General features: G+C 40.9%; 1 protein-coding gene across 1 annotated transcript in view; it reads right to left on the reverse strand.

The window, feature by feature from the left end:
• PEPD (peptidase D) overlaps positions 1–20,954 on the reverse strand; it is a 140,706-nt gene that overhangs the window by 90,748 nt on the left and 29,004 nt on the right. Inside the window, exons 7-9 of the mRNA XM_066194888.1 lie at positions 14,067–14,111; positions 7,697–7,772; positions 6,271–6,317 (exon numbers count right to left, since the gene is read on the reverse strand). Coding sequence (XP_066050985.1) covers positions 6,271–6,317; positions 7,697–7,772; positions 14,067–14,111 — 168 coding nt within the window. The remainder of the gene's footprint in view (positions 1–6,270; positions 6,318–7,696; positions 7,773–14,066; positions 14,112–20,954) is intronic.

Below are 20,954 nucleotides of genomic sequence, written 5' to 3' on the forward strand. Positions count from 1 at the left end.
TTGGCACTGGGAAATGGCTTAGTGGCGTAAGGTTTGTGGTGGTGGTGCTGGGCTGATGGCTGGGCTTGATCTTTAAGGCCTCTTCCAACCTTGATTCTGTGATTATATATCACCCTGTAACAACAACCCTGATCTTGCATTTTTCAATACTGCTGATAATGCACACACTCAAAAAACTATCACCTGCCAAAAAAGTACACAATTCTGCACAGTTCATCCCCTAGACAGATGATGCAACAACAGAAAACCAAACAAAAATCAAACAAAAGAGCCATCACAACAGACATTAGAAATGCTGCTTAATAAACTGTAAGGCGTCATTTGCACACTATGATGATAAGGATGCTCTAAAAACAAACTTGGAAAAGAATTCATGCAGTGAGCATGCCAGCAGCAAGGAACAAAATCTGCTCTTTCCATGTGTGTGAAATAGGTTTAATTTTCAGATCAGAGTGTGGTATCATGACATTAATGGACAGCCTTGGTATTCTGTCCATTTCCTTCAAGTTGAGCTTCTAGTCTCTGATCATGAGCAATTCTGTTTGGCCATTAAAAGATGGCCAACAAATACAAAGTTCTCATCTCTCTGCTTCATCAGTAATTAGCAAAAATTATTGAGGCAAAGCTTACAATGCAGATAAAGCCTCATATACGGTACAATCTTTACTTTTGACTTGTCTGAACAAGCATGAACAAAATCCACATCAAATAATAATTTCAGCCTGCTGTCTTTTACAATGAGTTTCATTTCACATATCTCCAATCTTAGCTTGTCATTAGCAATGTTAATTAGTTCACTATCTCAATACCACACTAGATTCAGTAAAAACTGAGATCATTGCTAATTTGAGAAGAAAGCTTGTTCTTCCTTTAATATAATAATAGTCACTGCAGTGACTAATAGTAAGTCACTATAGAAAACATTCATAGGAATTAATAATGGTTGCAGTTTTCAATCAGTTACCAAATTAAAAAAAAATGCCACTACTTTTTAATTTCCAAAAAGATAATCAAAGGATACTTATGAATGACCACATTTACTACATTACTAACCCTGTGAGGACATACAGTGACACAGCATTCAAAGTTGGGTTATCTCTTGCCATGCCACAAGCAAGTTCTGTATGCACACACATAGTGCACATCCTGCCACAGCTCTTTCTGAAGGCAACCGTTTTCCAATATGAGCATGGTAATTGTTCTTTGTTATCTCTGTGATAATAGAGGGGCTTATTTTAAATCTCTCACGTGGTCAAAGTTCACAGATTTTTTGTAGAAGGTAAAACCCAATTACGTGAATTTCAATCACAAGTCACAAGAGTGGTCTGTGCAATTAAACAGTACTCTTGCACCAGGAGGTGACTGAAAGAGAGAACATCTGAGCTTCCCCCAGGCCCTCCTGCAAAGGGAAATGCTGAGAGGTTACTGGGAATATACTGATACTGCTCTGCTCCCTCCCAGCAGCTAATGGAGTCCATCACCAACCACCACGGACATACTGACCAGCAGTTCAGGTAAAATGGGTCTCTGAGGTTGCAGTGCCCCAAGAGCTGTCTAACTCCCACACTTCTCAGCTGGGCAGAAGGGGAAGAGCAGGGAAACTGGAAGTGGGCATATGTTTGCCAGGGCTGGGGCAGCTGGACTTTCTGCAGCGGATTTACATCTCCTAAAGCAGATGAGGTGCTGAGACAGGAGGTCTCCATGCTCACAGGTAATCCTCTCCCCCATTTCTGCTGAGTCGAGTGCGCACGTATTTGCAATTGTGCCCCTGTATGTCACAGAACAGAAACAATGCTCAGGGGTTTTCGAAAGCAATTTTTAAATTTAGATTCATTTAAAGACTATTTACAACCTTACTTCAGCTGGATTAGGAAATGAGTGGTGACAGCCTAATTTAAAACATCAAAGGACCAGCTGTATGTAGGGAAAGTGGGCAGGAGGGGAAGGCTGCAGGAAGTGTCTCTGAATCCAGTCGCTCTTGCAGGCAAACACATTATATCTGACTTCCCTCTGGCCACTGAACACGTGGGATTCAGCAGCTCGCTCAAACGAAGCAATTAGCAGGAGCCCAGCGCTTGCTGTCAGAGCTGTCAGCACTAAGCTGCCTGCCTGGCCCTGGACACTGAAGGTCATTTCATATCACCATTTTTAGGAAGTCCTCGATGACCCCTGCTGCCCCTAACACGGGCACAGGCACAAAACCACTGGCCCAGCAACTCCTTCCCCGCCAGCCCCACTGCATCCAAGTTGAACAGAAGCTCTTGGGCTGCTGTGCAGTGAGAATTTCTTGCTAAAAACAGAGATTGTGGCTGATCCACGTCTTCCCTCAACCCTTTTGCTAGAACTAGATACACAGACAAATAAATAATATCAGGGACATGATCATCTTACACCAAACCACCATCTGTCTAGCAGGCAGACTCCCATCCTACCACACAGGCCTGCAGAAAAAAAGGAAAAATTAGTGGATCGCATTGGGGCTTTTAAAATGCAGGGAAAAGTCACCTTCTGCCTCTCTCTCCATTTCTCATGTATTTTAGAGTTTTAAAACTAACCTTTCGATAGCAACACCCTACATTTAAAAACACATCACCTCTAATTGCAGGGCAGTTTGGGAAGCAAGGCAGTTAAGCCATTCCCAGACTACACAACACTAACTTAAAAAAAAAAAAAAAGGAGGGGAAAAAAAAAGATATAAAAGACCTACCAGTAACTGAGCAGACTGACATGCTGCTTGAGAATAACAGAGTGCTGGTCTCTTGTTTAATAAAAATACACAAATACCAGTGAGGGATATGACACAATTCAACACCATTCCCATGCCAAAAAGCAACACTGAAAGACTCACCTGCGTATTTTTGTCAGCTGCAGTGGGCATTCTTATTTACTATCTATGCACGCTTACGTGAATGACTTATGAAGGTTATAATTGAGCTGAAATTATATCTGGCCTCATGAAAAAACCCAAGTATTTTTGAAGCTCATTTGCTGGAGAAGTCAGTGATTTTTTCGAAAACATTCAAAGAGCAAAATCACCAGGAAATGGTAAGTGGCCAATACTGGTTAGCTAAAATCATCAGCATTTCACTAAAAAGAAATACCCAAAGGAAAATAAAATTATTCTGGCTATTTTCTCTTTTTTAGTGAAATAGCATGTGTGTTTCATTTTCAGTTTGTTCCACTGGAGCAAAGGATAGAGAGAAAAATGAAAGATGAGAGCCATAATCTGTGAGAGTGCTCTCAGACTTCCCCAGATAGTGAAATTTAACACTGACAGATACAACAGCAACTCATCTCAGAGCCCAGGCTCTGCTCTGGAATCAGGAACAGCACTGAAAAGAAGAGGGATAAAGGACTTTTATCAGCATCAGCTGGTAAGAGAGGCAAGGTGTAAAAATAGTCTGTAAGCATTGTAAACTAACAAGAAAAAACTCTGTCGGTGCTTTCTTGCCATTTTATTCTTCAAATTATTGCTGTTATAGCAGAGTGGAGTTTAAGCTTTGTATTAATCTGAATCTCTGGGAATATGGGGTGGGATTTATGGTAATGGCAAAATTTTAATATGCATGTAGCAACTGTACATAAGTAACACTCTTACAGAACGACGTGTCCACATTAGGTTAGGATCTCCAGCATGAACCTCAGGCCTCAATAAGTGATGCCCTCTTCAACACAACTTTAGTGCTGGAGATCTTATTCTCATATTTCGGACATTTGGTAACAACAGCACCTTCAGTGCTATTAAGAAGAGGATAAACCCCCACAAAAATGGGCAGTGCATACAAACAGCTGTGTGTCCAGACAGAACTCGTGATGCAGGAAGACACTCACCTCTTGCTATAACATACACTTTCACATCATTCCCCAATCAAACTGATCTTAAAAATGTTCTTTTCAATAAAAAGAGAACACATGAGGAAATGCATAGAAGATTCTACACTTCATCTGGTAAACGGTACACAGATGAAATCTAGAAACTGATAAACACTGATCTAGAGAAGTTATCTCCAGGCCTTCAGAGCACTCTGAAACAGGTAACCACAGGTCCTAATTCGTACTTTCAGTGTGTTTATATATATATATATATATATATATATATAAAACATCTTTGTCTATATATGTACACTCAAACAACTTTGCTGAAACCACAGAATTTATTCAAACACTTCTCAAGCTGAAGAGTTTTTACCATTTTGCTGTATTTTAACAATATATTCACTACAGAGCAGTTTCATAATTAAAAGCCTTTAATTAAAGATTAATTAAACATGAGATAAGCACAAATACTAAGCAAATTGCTTCAGAGAAAACCCAGAATCTGACCTACCAAAATGACTTCATATGCAACTGCACATGCTGTGAATTACTGTTTGTAGATAATTGCCTTGGCTGCCTCCTTAAAGTCAACCAACCACACATTAAAGTAAAATAATATCAAACCAGAAAAGAAGTCAGGGCTGATTGGAGTTGCAGTTAAATGCATTTATTTTTTATATATATCTCAGCACTAACACATTACTGTTCAAAATCACTTACCAGCATTTAACCAAATGGACAAAGAAAAGGCAACACTTAGGTCCTACATCCAGTAAGAGAAAATTTTAATTGCTTTTGCCATTATTTAATTGCTCTGCCATTATTCTTCCCAGCAGACAGAAGAACAGCAGACAGCATTTAAATTTTTAGGGCCTTTTTTTCCCTAAAGGAACGGGCGCAGGGCTGAATTCCACCAGTAAAAGAAACTGAAATCCTAATTATAGTCTCCAAGGCAGACACAGTAGAGCAGCCTGCCAAGACCTCTTTTATTAGCTAAATAATTTCAAACTCTTTCAAGAAGCGTAATCCATCAAGATGTAAGGAAGAATAGAAGGCAATTTTAAATAGGTGTAGTACCCATTTAATTAATTTATCTTTTTCAATTGAAAGACACAAATAATCTTTTCGAAAGGTTGATGTGTATGGAAGGAGCTAGCCAGGGAGGAACAAAAGTTCTGGAGAAAAAATATACCTTGTAGGCTTACAGAAGAGTGTTTATATACCTGGTTGTTGTATGACATTTAAATCAAACTGCCAGGATCATGACATTTAAAAGCACCTGAGAACAAATTCTGCTCTAGGGAAATTTTTGATTGCTAATGACTTCCAGAGCCAAAATTTCACTGTCAGCATGTATGGCATGGCCAGTGAGCAAAATGAACACAAATTTCATAAGAAAAAGTTAAAGACAGAATGGAAACATTTTTTTCCCCTGTTACCTGGTGGTATATATAAATGCAATTTGAGGCACTGACAAATTACAGACATGAGCCTACAGTATTTGGAGAAATTTAAACTTAAATGCAACATTAGTTTCTCCATATTGCATTTATTCTAAAGGCTTTGTCTTTTGAGCTACTTTGAAATCCTGATGACAAATATTGTGGTCTCTTTGTATTCCCTTCCCTGGGTGCTGCTCTAGCCTGCTTACAAGCCTTTGAAAAATTACTGCCAAGAACCAACAGTAACTGACATATGACTGCTATTCTCCATTTCTTCATTATGCAAATACTTTAAAAATCGAAAATACCATGTACGAGCTAAAAATAAATGGACTTGATGATCAAAACCATGCTTCATATGATAAATGCTGATGATCTAATGTAAATATTGATTCAAGAGAGGAGGCAATGTTTTCCTTAGATCTAGACACATCATTAGTGTATCAGCTAGGACCAGCCAAACCCCTCATGGATGCCTGTACAGCACATCCTTTTCAACATAAGAGATATCCGCTGCTTTCTTATTGATTTCTCAGCTGCAGAACACCCAGCACACGTGTGAGCTGAGCTCCTTGTGCAGGCTAAGGACAGTTACTGCTGCCTTGTCATTGCAGACAAAGTGTAATTGAACACAGCCTTTCATTAGACTCCTAAACACCCACTCATGTAGTCCTCCAAGCACAACCAGACTAAAGCAATGTTTAACCATAAACACCATTTTATTGGATGGCTTCGAGCAGCTATTTCACCAAGCTTCTGTAAATTTCTGTAACTCCAGCAAGAGAGATACGCTACACTTAATCAAAAAATAATGACCCCTCATCAAATGCATGTTTGAAGCAGATGAAGTACCACCTCAAAATAATGAAATAATGCTTACAATGGCTTTCAAACACCAATGAACTCTCAGGCTCAACTGAATCCATGCTACTGCGTTGTCTCAGCTATTGCTTTTCCCCCCTACTACAAAGATATTGTCTTTTTTTATTATAATTAGTGTAAGAACTCTTACCTCTCCAGCTCGTATTCTTTCATTCCTATTTTTACGGCCTTCATTACCTGTAAGATACATATTAGCATGGGACCATCAGAGTGGGAGGGAATCTCATATTTATGAATTTATGACTTATGACTATCTCCAGAGAAACCTGTATTACAAAAATATCATCTGTACTTCATTTAAATTTACATCAGTAGATGCATTTTATAACTACACTAGTTTCAAACACTTGAATCTTTAAAAATGCCTTCAGTCTCCAGCGATCAAGCAAGTTTAACTGCCAAACTACTATATCTTAATGAAGTGCCACTCATCAAAATATCCATGTTCAATTGTGAAAGCTGTGGCTAACATGGCAGCAAGTCCTTTTGTTCTACTTAGGCAAAACAAAGCTATGAACTGGATTATTCTACAATGGGAGAGTCTCTTTAATATTTTGAAATCTGAATCAACAGAAAATTACTAGGTTTCACCTAGCAGTGAAACACTGGTTTACAAGTCATAAATACGATCCTTGTTCTCAGATTTGCTTAGAAAGTTTTATTCCTTTGTCTGTTTCTGTGCAGCCCCTCTACAGAAAAAAATACTCTCAGATGTGATAGGATTATTCAAGGATGATGAAAAACCACGGAGTATGAATGTAAAATGACTATCCTTTGAGTTTTCAATTTTACAATATTCATTTTAAAACATTCTTACCCTTCACAGTTTGGACGTTTGAGGAACTGGAGCCAAGACAACAGGTGAGTCAGTCACCTCATCAGCTACTTTCACCTAAGCTGCCTCTGCTCATCACCACTCAGAACTCACGGGCAGATCTGCATCACTAAATGGAGCACAGGACTGACACCCAAGTGGATTTTGTCATCAGCACCAGGAGAGGAGTGCAGCTCCCCTGGTGTAGTGCCTTGCTGAGAGCCTACACTTGTCACTGCCACACTGGAATGGCAATAGAACAGCAGGGTCAGCACTGCCCCAGGCACATACCCCGCTCTGAGGACCACCCTGAGGAATCCTTTCCCTGTCCTACGCTGTGCATGGAGAGACTTCCCAGTCCATCAGGATCTGGGGACAGTTACCTGCTAGTTAAACTTTTCAGAGCTGCACATGGGCCTGAATAATTTTGATCTTTTCCTTCTCCTTCATTATACAGGTATTTGTGCACACAGAACAGATAGATTGCAAGCAGGTCACCTTCTGCTGAGGTGAGCTCTCAGCCAAACCCACACTTCATTTCTCACACATCACAAACGCACCAGTGAGTTCAAGGACAATGCAAGGTATATTACTGGGCTGTAATAGGAGGGATATTATCCTCTTATTTCTATCCAGCCTTTCCATTATTTTATTACTAAGCAATTCTGGGTTGCTGGGGACATTTTCTGAGTACCACTGCTACACTAAGAGCAAAAATTATTAACAGTAAAGGATCCATTACCTCTTTATGAGCTTCACTGGAGATTTTATTGGTGTAGCGCAGAACTTCCAACTCCATGTCTGTCTTAATGACACGACTTCAAGAGAAGAAGAACAGATAGCATGTTAGACTGCAACTTCACAGCTTAAGAATGTACAATGAAAAAACCCTGAAAATAATATGCATCACCTATAATAAGATTAGATCAAGTACACCTCAAGAGCAAACAGCTATTATAGTATTCATGACAGCAAAGTATTGTTGGCATTGATTCAGCGTTAACAGAACAATCTTACAAAGGGAAGTCACAAGAATTCCAAACATCAGCCTGCCCTGTTTAATACTTATAAACAAGTGGTTCGATCAACATTTTTTCAACTCATTCTACAATACATTAGGAACAAAATCAATGCAATTCTGCATCTGTCATAACTTTAGCACTACTTCAAATGGAACGTTTCTACAAGCATGCTTGATTTCCTTTTAAACACAATTTCAAACTATTTTACATACTTAAATTCCCAGAGCTCCAGAATTTCTGTTCAGCACAATCCCAACTCCCACCTATTTGCAATACCTCAAAAGGCGGGCAGGGGGTGGTGTGAAAAAATGCTATTTTTGTTTGGTATTAAAAAATCCAAACCATGAAATTCAGAAACCACAGCAGCAGTAATCACAGTCATGATGTCCATTCTTTCACATGCTTCTGAAGGAAGATAAAAACCATAAAACCCCAAACAAACGACTGCCCTAAAAACCCCGTCCTACTCTTTGTGCCTTACAAGATACTGAATTCATGTATGTTTATGAGCCTTCGTACTCTCTTCTGACCTCATGTCAAAAATGCACCATTTAACTCTTCCCTACATGTATTTCTATCATGTATTTCAAATAAAAGCAGCTATTGAGTGTGACATGCACAGTAAAGCAGACACAGTTCCATAACCTCTGTTAAACACCACATACTCCTTCCACTATTACACAAACTGAATTCCTGGTATTCTTCATGCCCATCTCAAAGGCAGCTGTGAAGTACATACTTACTGGTTACAAAGTACAGAACTACATCTATTGAATCGCATGAAAATATTTCAATCATATTTTCAAGCTGCACTCCAGGGTTTGCAGCAGCTACAAAGAACCTTAACTGTTATTACACTTAGAAACTGCCACCAAGACCCCTCTTTTTATCATAAAATGCTCTTCCTCACACTGCTGAAGAAAACTGTTTAGTGTATTTCTGCTCTGTAGTTTGTTTTAATGAGTCCAGAAACAGGTTTCTCAGCCATCAGTGCCCCTGATGTGAGATTACAGCATTTCCCATACACAGTGATTACTACAGCCACTCCCCTTCAAACACAACTCTTCTGGCAAGAGTAAAGGTACCTTTGTAAAATCCTGATTATTGATCAAAATGCTTTTACAAACAGAAACACTGAAGAGAGGAGTGGATTGACTTTCCTAGTCAAATGGAATATGACACAAAATAATCACTATGCAATTGAGAATGAGAAGTGCAACATTTTAAAATGCACACCCAGCTGAAAAAATTACACTGGGATGGTAAAATCCACTGATCATGAGTGAGGAAACAAACTTCTACTCCCATCTTTCAGCCAAGACATAAAAAAGAGTGGTTCAAATATATTCCACTTAGAATGAGGTAGCAAAGGCTTATAGATTTTTAATTATTTTTTTTTAAATCCTGTTCCTTGGAAGACTGCATGTGCTAGTAGGGTAATTTAATACTTGTTTGATGTGCCTTTATATTACTTTCAGTATACAGTACATATCCATGATCCGCAATTGCCCGAAAAATAGGTTGTTTCATAATTCAGTTGTCTAATCTTTTTGTTGCAATCTGCTGGTAATAATGTTAGTAACTGCTCCACAGCAAGTGCAAACAGTGTTAGAAACCATTTCCCTTGACTAGGGCATAAGGATCAAGGTATTTGTATTAGATCACAACTTCTCAGCTATCTGAATATAGAAATTCATGCTCAGCCTCACACTGACTATTTATGCAATGCAACCCCTTCATTTACACAAGGTCAGGCACTGAAATACTTTCCAGAAAACATTTAGTCCTTCCGAGACCAACAAAAACCACCATCCAACCACCAGAAGGAAGGAGAGGGAGTGAATGTAGAGTTGTGCAGGGAACAGGATCAACTTCACCCTACACCAGACACTGGGCTCCTGTGTTCCAGGGTGCTGCTGATGGAGGTCCCACATCATGTCTGAGTAGTAGAAAAGCCTGTATTTCACCACCTTCTCACTGTTTTGATGGTGAAAAAAGCAGCACCCTGCCAAGCCAGGCTTACAGCAGAGGTTGGCACTTCAGGGCAATCTTGCACACGATGTGTGTCAGTTCTCATGATGTTTTCTTCCACTCCCAAAATAAGGATAGGAAGAAAATCCCACCTTTTCTTATGAACGTGAAAAAATTCAGCACTCTATTAAAAACAGCTCTTGGACCAGTTACGGCCTCTGCATAAAGGCATTAATATTTTAACGGGAACAAATAATTTCCAGGCTCTGGCTAATGCAATTGCCTCAATGTACAAATTCCACATGTAAGGCACTCCTCAGATTAGCGGAGGGGCGCTCAGTGCAATCTAGTTGAAATAGAAGCACAAGTCTCTGACTGTCAGAACTGACCTAAAACTTTCACCTTCCCTCCTCCCCCCCCTCCATTATACCAGTGTAAAAACATTTCTTCTTCCTCATTCTCCTTTTACACATATCCTGCTTTTATTTTCACTTAGCCAGATGAGCAGCTGGTCTTTTCACACATGTCAGTCATTCAACAGGACAGAGCAACTTTAATATGAACAAGTATCATTTCAATCCTGAAAGTGCATTTGGGCATTTTAAATGTCTGGATGCCAAATTACACGCATGACCTAATCAAGTGGTCAAGAGCATATAGAATTTGAGGCAATCATGAGGCTGAAACTCACATAACTCAACTGTATTTTCCTAAACCAGTGCTCTCCTCAAAGATACATAAATTGGTTCTCTGTGTGCATTCTGCAGCTCTGATAATGCTGCCAGAAGTATTTGTTTCCAGTTATCAGATCAGAGTTTTATCAGCTGGCTTGTTTTGCTGCTTTTCAGTACATGTGTGCAACCTGAACATCTCCTTTCTGTGGCATACATGGAAAACACCTGGGAATGTCTTCTCCTCCTTTCCCTCTGGGAATATTAGATTTACAGACCACCTAATACGTAAGGATGATGCCCATGTGGGCAGACTTCACAGCCCTGCCTTATTTTTACCCTTTCTCACCTCTGCTGTTACCTTTCCACATTTTATTTATAGAAATTTCTCTACCACCGTTTATACATTTATGCTCTTCTGCAATGCATAAAAAATGGCTAACTGAATTAGCATCAAAGCCAGCAAACTCAGCAAGGCACATATGCAAAGGAGAGGCATCACAGTGCAGTTCTGAAAGACAGGTGCATGAACACCAAAGACAGGAGTCCAAAAAAAGGCTAAGAGGTTTACAGCACAAATAGAAAAACCTCTGAAAACACAAAAAGCAAATGCCCAGTTTTAAGACATTAATATACAGATCAGTTCTCACAAAGAAACAATTATAGCTTTCCATCAAAATAACGCAAAATACAGAACACATGAAATCTTCCACATCAAACTATCAAACCCCATTTTCACTGAGATTACAGGAAAATACAGTATATACAGGCACAAAGAGAGCTGCACATTACTAAATGTTTACTTCTAGCAACAACACAATTATGACATACACAGGCAAATTACAGGAACAAAAGGCCATTTGGCTAAGTGCTGGTGTCAAAAAAACTCCTTCTAATTACTAAGGAGATAATTTGGACAAGTTTGAATTCTTTCTTCTGTTAGACAACATTTTCTTTTCAAAACACTGGAATCAATACTTAGCATATCCATTCACTACAAAATTTGAAGTTGAAGCCTTTAAATTTAAAATGAAAGTTTTAAAATTTGTTTGGAGATACACTCACTCAATAAAATGAAAAAAAAAAAAAGCTAAAACACCATCTGCAAACTGCTGAAATCCAGTGCAAGGCTGAATTCCTCAGTTTTAAGTTCCATACCAAGTCAGAAAATGATGAGATCTTGAAAAAATAAGCAAGAGAGGCAACAGATCCTTAACCACAAACACTTTGCCTCTTGTCAGTATTGAACCATTTTTTCTGCATTTTATTGTAAGACTGTATAATATTAGAGCTGCCTTTTGTAGCTCCCAGTTCTCCCTGGCTGGTTCAGAAAGCTCAGCCATTTCATCTCTAGCTGGCAGTTTGACAGCATAGCATAGAGCAAAGTTTTTCTGACAAGTACCATGTAAAACACAGTAGTTCAGAGCTTGCCAAATCTGAAATGAAATGCATCCCTGCAAGGAGATGATTCAAAGGATGCAATGTCCTACCCCAGAATATAACCCAAAAGAATTCATCTTCCTAAAAGAAAAAAATTCCTTAATTCTAAAAATATTGCTTTCCAAACAAAATTTCTTGGCTGGTACTTGACATTCCAAGGAGATTTCTAGTTTAGTAAGCTTTAATATATGCGACCAGTCATTCACATGTTAATTTCACCAGACACTTAAATCCCAACAACCATCTTTAACATAGTTCTGACTTAACATGAAAAGCCACCAAACTCAGTACAACCTTTTAAGACACTTCTGAAAACAAATCTGAACTTTTTCTTTACTTAGAATTCCCTTTCCTTGAAAACCAGGTGTGGGGAAGGTGCACACCACCAAGTATCCCTCTTCCATGAGGCTGCAGGAAGAATTAAATCAGAATTCAGGCTGCCACTCACAATTCACTGAAGGGATGATTCTTTCCACCCCAGCTCCAAGTGCCGCCTTTCTACTGCCTCAATGCTCCACCTCTCTCAGTACAACCTTCAGGACCTTATGTTTGTCCATCCCTGAGCTCCCTAAAGAAGATTTAATCACCCTTTAATTGAAACCATGGAGGAGAAAAGCTTATGACACCTTGGTAAGGTGGATGGAGACAACCTGAAAGTTCCCTTGGGAAAAAGCCTGCAGCCCTGCTGCAAAGCTTTCTGCAGCTAATTTTGCCATCTCTGTCCCTGTTGTCCTGCTGTGTCTTCAGAGCAAGGATTGGAAGTCAGACAGGGCCCTCTCCAGGTCCTCCTCCTCACCCCCCTTAAATTCAGAAATCCAGCCTATAATGTGACTTCTCTGTTTAGGAAAAGGAACGGCACAAATTCTAGGACAGAATAGGCAAGGTGTAAAAATCAGTCCCCCTCACACCCATCAGCAGGAGCAAGGAGCCCACCACCGCAGCTCCAGCCCTGCCCACGACTCAGGGACGGAACAATGTCTACACAAAACCTCCCCACTTCCCTTTTGCAGCTTTATGTCCTGCCAAGCAATGAAAAACATCTGCCACAACAGATACGTGACCTTTCAATAATTCTAAATGTTCTGAAGTCACTGATGTTCAAAAAACATCTCCACAGTTTTCAAGTTGGCAATTAGCTGTAGATGGAGACAGCAGAACATGGTTCTCAGCTTATGTGCTGAAAATAAATACTAAAAAGCATAATATGTAGTAGCATGCAATACAATACCCTACAGTAGTGGTAGTCAGAGGGTGCACCTGTGGTTTGTATTTTCAGCTTATCTGTCTAAACTAAGGATTTGCTTCCTCATTTCTAGATTAATACACAAAAGAAAGCTTAGATAAAAACCTAATTCATGAACAAAAATCCACTATGTATTTTCTTCAGTAATTTCCTAAATGGAAAACTAGAGAGCATTAGTTATGGAGCAATCCTGTGGACTAAGTCAGCAATGTTGATCAAAAGAGGAAATCCAGTAAAATGGAGCAACTTTGCACTTAGTCACACATCTAGTTTTTTTGTTTCAGATAGGCTACAGCAGAATTCCCCAAGAATTACAAAGTACAATTATTACATGAATAATAATTCAACAAAATTAAGGCTGTTAAAATAAATCCTGGCGAAGAAATAATACCTAAACTCTGTTTAGACAGAGTTTTGATCTGTGTTTGATTTCTGTTGCTAGAACATAAATTATCCTCAGTCCTTTTCCCACTTGCATGAATTCATATTTACACGAATGTGACTTAAACCCTAACGCATCCTAAAGAAATGTGTATCCAGATACAGGGCTTTAGAAATGTTACATAAATTCTTTGGTTTTCAATGCTGTTACCTAACCCTATTACTATGTATGTACATTATTTCCAGTCCATAACATGAAATCAACTTAAAATTAAAACTCCTGTGGTAAAGTTGGAGGCTTCTGCTGAGGGAATCTCTGTGAAGCAATGGAACAGTATTAGCATCTTCAACACTATTCAAAGAGAAAGATTTTATGTTACTCACCATTCTGCAATTTCAGGATGAAGAATTTTGTTGTTCACATTAAATCTAAAAAAACCCAAAGACACTAATATTAAAAAGCAGCCAGACACAACAGCAGAGACTATATGCTCTTTCTTTTTTAACCGTGCCTTCTCTGAGGAAGTAAAGTGAAAACAAGTATTGTATGAGAATTCAATAGAGAACCCAGTGAGAAGAATGCATTTGATTTTAAAATACATGGGTCTAAACCAGATACATCATTTCCAGATTGTGCAGAAGCCAGTGTAACAGGATGTTTGAGACACAGGTATCACAATTCTTTTGACAAAGATAAAATGTCAGGTTATCAGTTCACTGCTGTGAATGTGGCGTGGACCAGACTGACCTCCAGACATTCCTTCCAAATTATTCTGTGATTTTTACTTTGTTCCTCAAACGCTCTTCAATGAAATGAAACCCCGTGAATTGCAGATTTCATCCTTTGTTTCATGCCTTCCCACGTTTGTGCGCACAGAGGGTGGCTGTGCGATAAACAAGCTTGCTTAGAGGAGAGTGAAAAGGAAAATGACCTCTCCATGCCTTTTCCAATCTACAGAGGCAAAGCAGAAGCTTCCAGCTCGCCTTGGCCTCTGACACTTCACTATTTTTCTGTTTATTTTCTACATGAGCAATTCATGTATTCTTGGAATGATTTTGAGGCTCTCTAAACAATAACACTACAGTGGCCAATAGAGTAATTAGGTGGAACACAAATGGATTTCCAAGCATTGTTAAAGGTTTGGGGTTTTTTTCTTACAATTTGAATGCCTAAGGAGTGTTCTGCACCAAAGATATTTTTGTCTGCTCAGGACTGTTTGCTCTCCAGTTAGGGTATTTAAGAGAATTAAAATGCTACAAGCTCCCAACAGTTCTTCAAAAGAATGTTATGAGGCAACAGTTCATTTTCCCACATTTTTGAAGGAAAAAATTAAATCTATTCCAGCTTATTAACCATTCTTTATTCCTCAGAAGGGACCAATGGAAGCACAAATCTAATTTAAAAAAAATTACTTAGAAGTCACTTTTAATTGTGTAAGGGTCTTCCTGCATCCTGAGAAAGCGGAAAAAAACCCCAATGTTTCTATTTATCAGAAACAGATACTTATAAACTTACAAAACCCTAATAAGGAGAAGGCTAGTAGCTCTGTATTCCTACACCAAGACACAAACCAAAAACTTACTACAACACTCAACAGGGACAAGCTGTATGGTATACAGTGTTATGGGTATTAATGAGAAATCACGGTAAAAACAACTCAAGACAAAAAGCCACCCACCAGTCACAGAACCATGCACCATCATATAATAAAATCAGTCACTTGGAAACAAGAAAGTATCAAAAGGGCATATTTTCAATTTAACCATCACCATCTCAAAAATGATCACTTATGTACAGCAATGCAGAAAGAAATCTACAATGGAAGAGACAGCAAAATACAAATTTATATTGAAGGAAAATATATGAATGACATAGTAAAATCAATCCTTGAATATTCTAAGAACCCAAAAGCCTGAGCTCTTTGTGTGGCTGGAGAACACACCAACTGACACCACCACAGAAAACCTAGACAGAATTACGCTGCAGCTGTAACAACAGAGACAAAACCTTTAAATGTCATCAGTATGTCAGACAGAAAACTGATCAATGAAGGGAAATGTAAGGAGACAGTGCAGCACTGGAGTGTCCAACACCAGCTCTATGCAAATAGGAGTAAACTATGGTTATTGTGAAGTAACAAAAGAAAATAAAGCACGGGAAAGGCAGTTACAGAAGGCAGCTGACTTTGACTCTGAAAATCCACATCTCAAAAAACTGAATTGATCACTTTTACCACAAGCACAAATGGATGAAATCAAAAGCAAATCAAATGAGCAAAACATGAATCTCATAAAAGAAGACTGTCCCACCCAAGCATTCAAAAAAGGGAGAAAATTGTACAGTGGTGTAGACTTACAGCAGCTCACTCTTCTGGAAAAGCCATTTCAGCTACAAACCCTGGATTTTATCTTTCCTGACCCTAAAGGCTCTTCCTGAACTGTCTTTGTGCTGTCAGAAATCCAAGTCTTACTGGCTGGGACCACCTACGATGTGGCAGTTTCTTGAAATTCTGATTTGCTGTCAATTGGGGAAGCTCATTAAACACCCAGAGATGCAGCAGGACTGAATCAGGAGGGTGCTGGTGGGTGGAGAAGAGCCACAGAAATTCTGTTCTGAGAGAACAGTTCTCTCTCTCACCTGAAAGACAGCTTTCTGATGTAATGCCAACTAGAAAATAAGATGTCAGACCTCTGAGACACGGCATCAATCCATGTGTGTGAGAGAATATATCATAGGTCACTTTCTCAAGGAGGACAAAGACTGAGGACAGAACTGTCTCAGCTACACTCATCTCATGGAAGCTGTGGGTCCTGTGTGAGCAGCACAAGGCCACCTGTTCATAACTGTGAGACTTCTAAGGCTGATGACTCAAATTATGCTTCACTTTGGTAACTGTTGTGGTTTAGGGATAGCATTCTCCAATTTAGTGCTCTCGCTAAAACTACAGCATCACTGCCACTCACTTGCCCCCTTCCCCTCCAACTGGAAGCACAAAATGCAAAGATCATGGGTTGAAGAAAGACAAATTTACTGGAAACAGCAATGAGATAAGAAAACATCCAGTAACAGCAACAATATTAATGACAAAAGGTGTAAGAAAAAGAAACAACTTACATGGGAAAAAACCCCAACAATAAACAAAACACCAGACTGTTCTGCCCAAAATACTTCTAGCCAGGAAGGAACACTCTTTTCTTCCCAAGGTCCCTTCCTCCCAGCCCCAGCAATGACATGAAGGGGTGTAAACTACATCTGGGTCCATGGCTGTGTGTTCTGTCCATCCTGGATGTCACCCAGGTCAGGAGAGCTGGTGTGCTGTCTGCTGGTGGCTGCACCAGGAGCTCACAACTGGTATCTGAGCAATCCATACTCATTGTCCATGGCAGTAATGGCACAGAGTGACAGTGTCATTCAGCAACAAGTACTGTACCATTCAACGTTACAAACTGTTCTCACCCAAAAATGAAATCCCCTCAAGGTGAATATCATGTTTCCCATCCCTCTGCATCACCCACCAAGTGCACCCAGGTCCTTGAGCAAAGGCAATCCCACACAGGGGTTTGCCTTTGCCTGAGGCAGGATGAATCCACACTGCCTTCCCTAACACATTTCTCATATGCATCACAGGGACTTTATCCCCAGCTATGGCACGTGGAGCTTTTGACTGACCAGGGCCAGCTCCATTGGCAGAGCCTCTAGTGAAAACTAACCAGCTGGCCTTTGCTAAATGTAGATCCCAATGTCCAAAGGTCCCACCACCCATGGCTTTCCCTGTGGTTTGAACAGTCCATTGCAGCATTTGACTTTCCCAGAGGCCGGTCTGTCACAGGGAATGTGAAACACCCACTCAGTCCTGTGCTCTCTGGCCAAGGCGTCCATGAGTCTGTTTCAGAAATGAGTCTTACTGTCTGACTCAACTCTTTCTGGGGTGCCATGTCACTACAGGACTTGTTTGTCAAGGCTGTGCCTCAGGCAGTAGTGTGAGGCCAAGGATTAATCTCCAGCCATCCTCTTGGCAGGTCTAGCAGAAGCATGATGTCATCAATTTGCCAGGCCTCCCCTTATTTATGTTTCCACCACCGTCCCTCACACCAGAGAGGCTTTCCCCGTTTTGCCCAGCTTGAGAGCAGTGCATGTTCCAGCCATGGATAACCTGAGAGATGGTGTCTGTGGTTAAAGCCACCCCTTGATCACAAACCCAGCTGGATGTTGCATCTTCTCCCCAATCATCCGAGGTGTCCTGGGTCCATCAAGCCAGAAATAACTCAGCCTTGTGTTGCCAGTCCAGATCCACCGGAGACACTGCAATCTGGCAGCCCAACCCACCTGTCTGTTGCGATGTCCTTCGGCAGCCCCACGTGAAGGACTTTGAGAGCCGTGTTCTCTACCCAGGCAGTGATGTTCTGCCACAGCTCAGCAGCCCTGAGGGGTTCCCCTCTGTGCTGCCAACTGCTCTTGTCCCACCAGTCCAGCCACCCCCACAGGGCATTTGCCCCCATCCACAGGTCAGTGCACAGGTAGTGTTGGCCATTTCTCTCTTTCAGCCATGGCCAAGGCCATCGGGAGGCTTTCAGCTCTGCAACCTGACTTGATGCTCCTTGTCCCTCAAGAGCTTTTGTGACTCATCATGCCGGACTCCGTGCAGCAGCTTTCCCTTTTCAGTGTCTCTATGATACAGCAGTGAAGAGAGCATTGCTTTTCCTTTTGTGGTAGCTGATTATATGGTGGGGCTCCTCAGCACGTCACCTTCTCCTTCTCTTATGATGGTAATCTGAAATCTTCACCTTCAGGCCAGTTCATGGTAACTTTCAAGATCCCTGGGCAATCGGGGTTTCCTGTTCAAGGCTGCTGTGTGATCAGTGATCCACTTATTCCATATGGCATCAGGGCCAGGATGTGTGGAAGGGATTTCTCCTCTGAACATCCAGCCCAGCACTGGCAGTCAGGGCGCCAGGAGGAGCTGTGTTTCAGTGTCAATTGATCAAAAGTAACATCAGCCCTTCTGTCTGAGGAGTTGCACATTGGAAACCGGAGCTGCTTCTAACCTTGAAGAATTTCCTGTGGCGGTTGCTCCTCTTCTCAACTCACATTCCCGTGCTCCCAGGGCAGAGGTGGGGTTTCCATCCCACTTCCTCATGTCCTCCCTGTGATAATGCAGGTAAAACCAGAGAATACCTCATGTTGTGCCCCCTCTCTCTCGAGCAGGGGAGCACTTGCTCCCAACACCAGGGACTGCTCTGTACTGGCAGGGCATGGGTCACTTCTATAAACTGTTGGTGGTTCTCTTTAAACTGTTGGACATCCTTGGACAGTCTTTCCATGGACGTGACGCAGAACTGTGGTGAGTAAGAACTACTATCTTCATATAGCTTGCATTTGATAACCAAATTATCCACTGATTGTTCTTATTTCATGACCTCACTGCCAGTGAGTTGGCACACAGCCATGGGATGCTCCACAGGGACTTCTGCCACATGGCTGTGTACACTGGATGTCATCTGGATTTATAGGGGGACTTGTTATTTGAATACTTATAGAGTACCTCCAGCACAGCTATCTCTGTCGAGTTCTGGATACCTTGCTCCATGGTGTTCCACTTGTCTCTCTGCACTATTAGACCATCCTTGAGAGAATACCTTACCCTCATGCTTGACAGGAGTTGACTCCAGAGGCTGAGTTCATTTTCTAATCCCCTGGCCAATTCCACATCCTGGGACAGGAATCCCAGCTGCTTGGCCTCAGTCCTTGATTTCATATCCTGGGCCATTATATTCCAGCACTGGACCAGCTGGGTCACCAGGAGGGGGCTCTCCTGACTGGCAGCTGAAATCTTTCTGCACATCTTCCAGCTCACCTGTGGATAGGGATCAGGTGATTATCTCTGGCTCTGCCTCTTCCTCCTGTTGTGAGGGCCCTGCTTCCTCTTCATCCCTCACTAAGCAAATGGATTATCTTGGATTTCTTTCTCTGTAAAGATGCAACCACTCCCGGCACAGGTTGTTCCTCTGGCTCAGCTGCAGTTGGGAGTGTCCTCAGTGCCTGTTGCTCTGCCTTCCACCTCCTCCTCCTCCCTCTGAGGGTGCTGTCTAGTGATGAGCAGTGTCTGATAAATCACAGCCAGAGCCCAGCAGGTTGCATAACTTTGTGCCTCTCTGGAACTGCCACAGATTTTTTTGCTGACACATATTTTTTCCCTTTAACAGGGTCCTGTAGCTGTTCAGGGGTGAACTTTCGAACCTTTGGAGCAGAATAGTCCTTCAAAAGTTGTCCCATTTTCTTCCTTTAGTGCTCCCACTAGAACCACAGTCCCACTTGCTTCCCCAAGTGGATGTAAAAAAAGGCAAAGATCATGAGTTGAGACAAGAATAATTTTCGGGAAACAGCAATGAGAGAAGAAAATGAACAGTAACAGCAACTAAATTAAGAACAAAAGGTATAAGCCAAAGAAAAGATTTACATGGAAAACCCCTTGACAATGAACAAAACACCAAATGGGACCATTCCACCCACCACATTCCAATGCAGGAAGGAACACCCTTCTCCAAAGCAAGAGTCCCAACCCCAGCCCTGACAGGAGCTGTACAGAACAACACCTGGGTCCTGGCCATGCCCCCTCCCCAACACCGCAGAGAACTGACCCTGTGCTGGCCAGAACCAGGACATCTACCAACAGCACAGCCAAACAAACCAACTACATCCTGAAAGTTACTGCTTAAACTCAACAGGAAGAGCTCTTCACCACCAGCAGGATGAGTATAGAAATAGTGTTTAATTCACATAATTAGTGCACAAACCCCTACATAAAATCCCCTGACCATGGTCTCCCAGCAAAGTTTTGATCTCACTAGACAGCAAACAACTTACCCGCAACAAAACATGTACTACCCTAACGTTAGAAGGATTAGGCAGTGCAATCTAATTCTACATTTTTCTGCAACTTGCAAATTGACAATACTTAGATGATGAGATATGTGGTCTTGAGGAAGAAAACAAATTGGCATTTGCTACAGTTGCAATCTGTAACATATTACTGCACCCATTTAATCAATGCAGAATTAAGAAATACTACACTTTAAGGCACGTCCAAATTGATTTCATACTCAGTTGTCCTTTTACATGCAAGACAAATTCATTAGTTAAAATAACTCTAGAAATCTACACCTCCCATATAAAAGCACTGTATAATGAGACCTCTCTTTGTTAGTTTAATGAATACACTGTGTGTGTCTGCAGTGATAAAAATCTAAAACATATTCATACACAACATTAGA

This window comes from Chamaea fasciata, unplaced genomic scaffold (genome assembly GCF_029207755.1).
Source record: "Chamaea fasciata isolate MVZ Bird 193981 ecotype frontalis unplaced genomic scaffold, bChaFas1.0.hap1 SCAF_12, whole genome shotgun sequence".
In the NCBI taxonomy this organism is placed as follows: domain Eukaryota; kingdom Metazoa; phylum Chordata; class Aves; order Passeriformes; family Sylviidae; genus Chamaea; species Chamaea fasciata.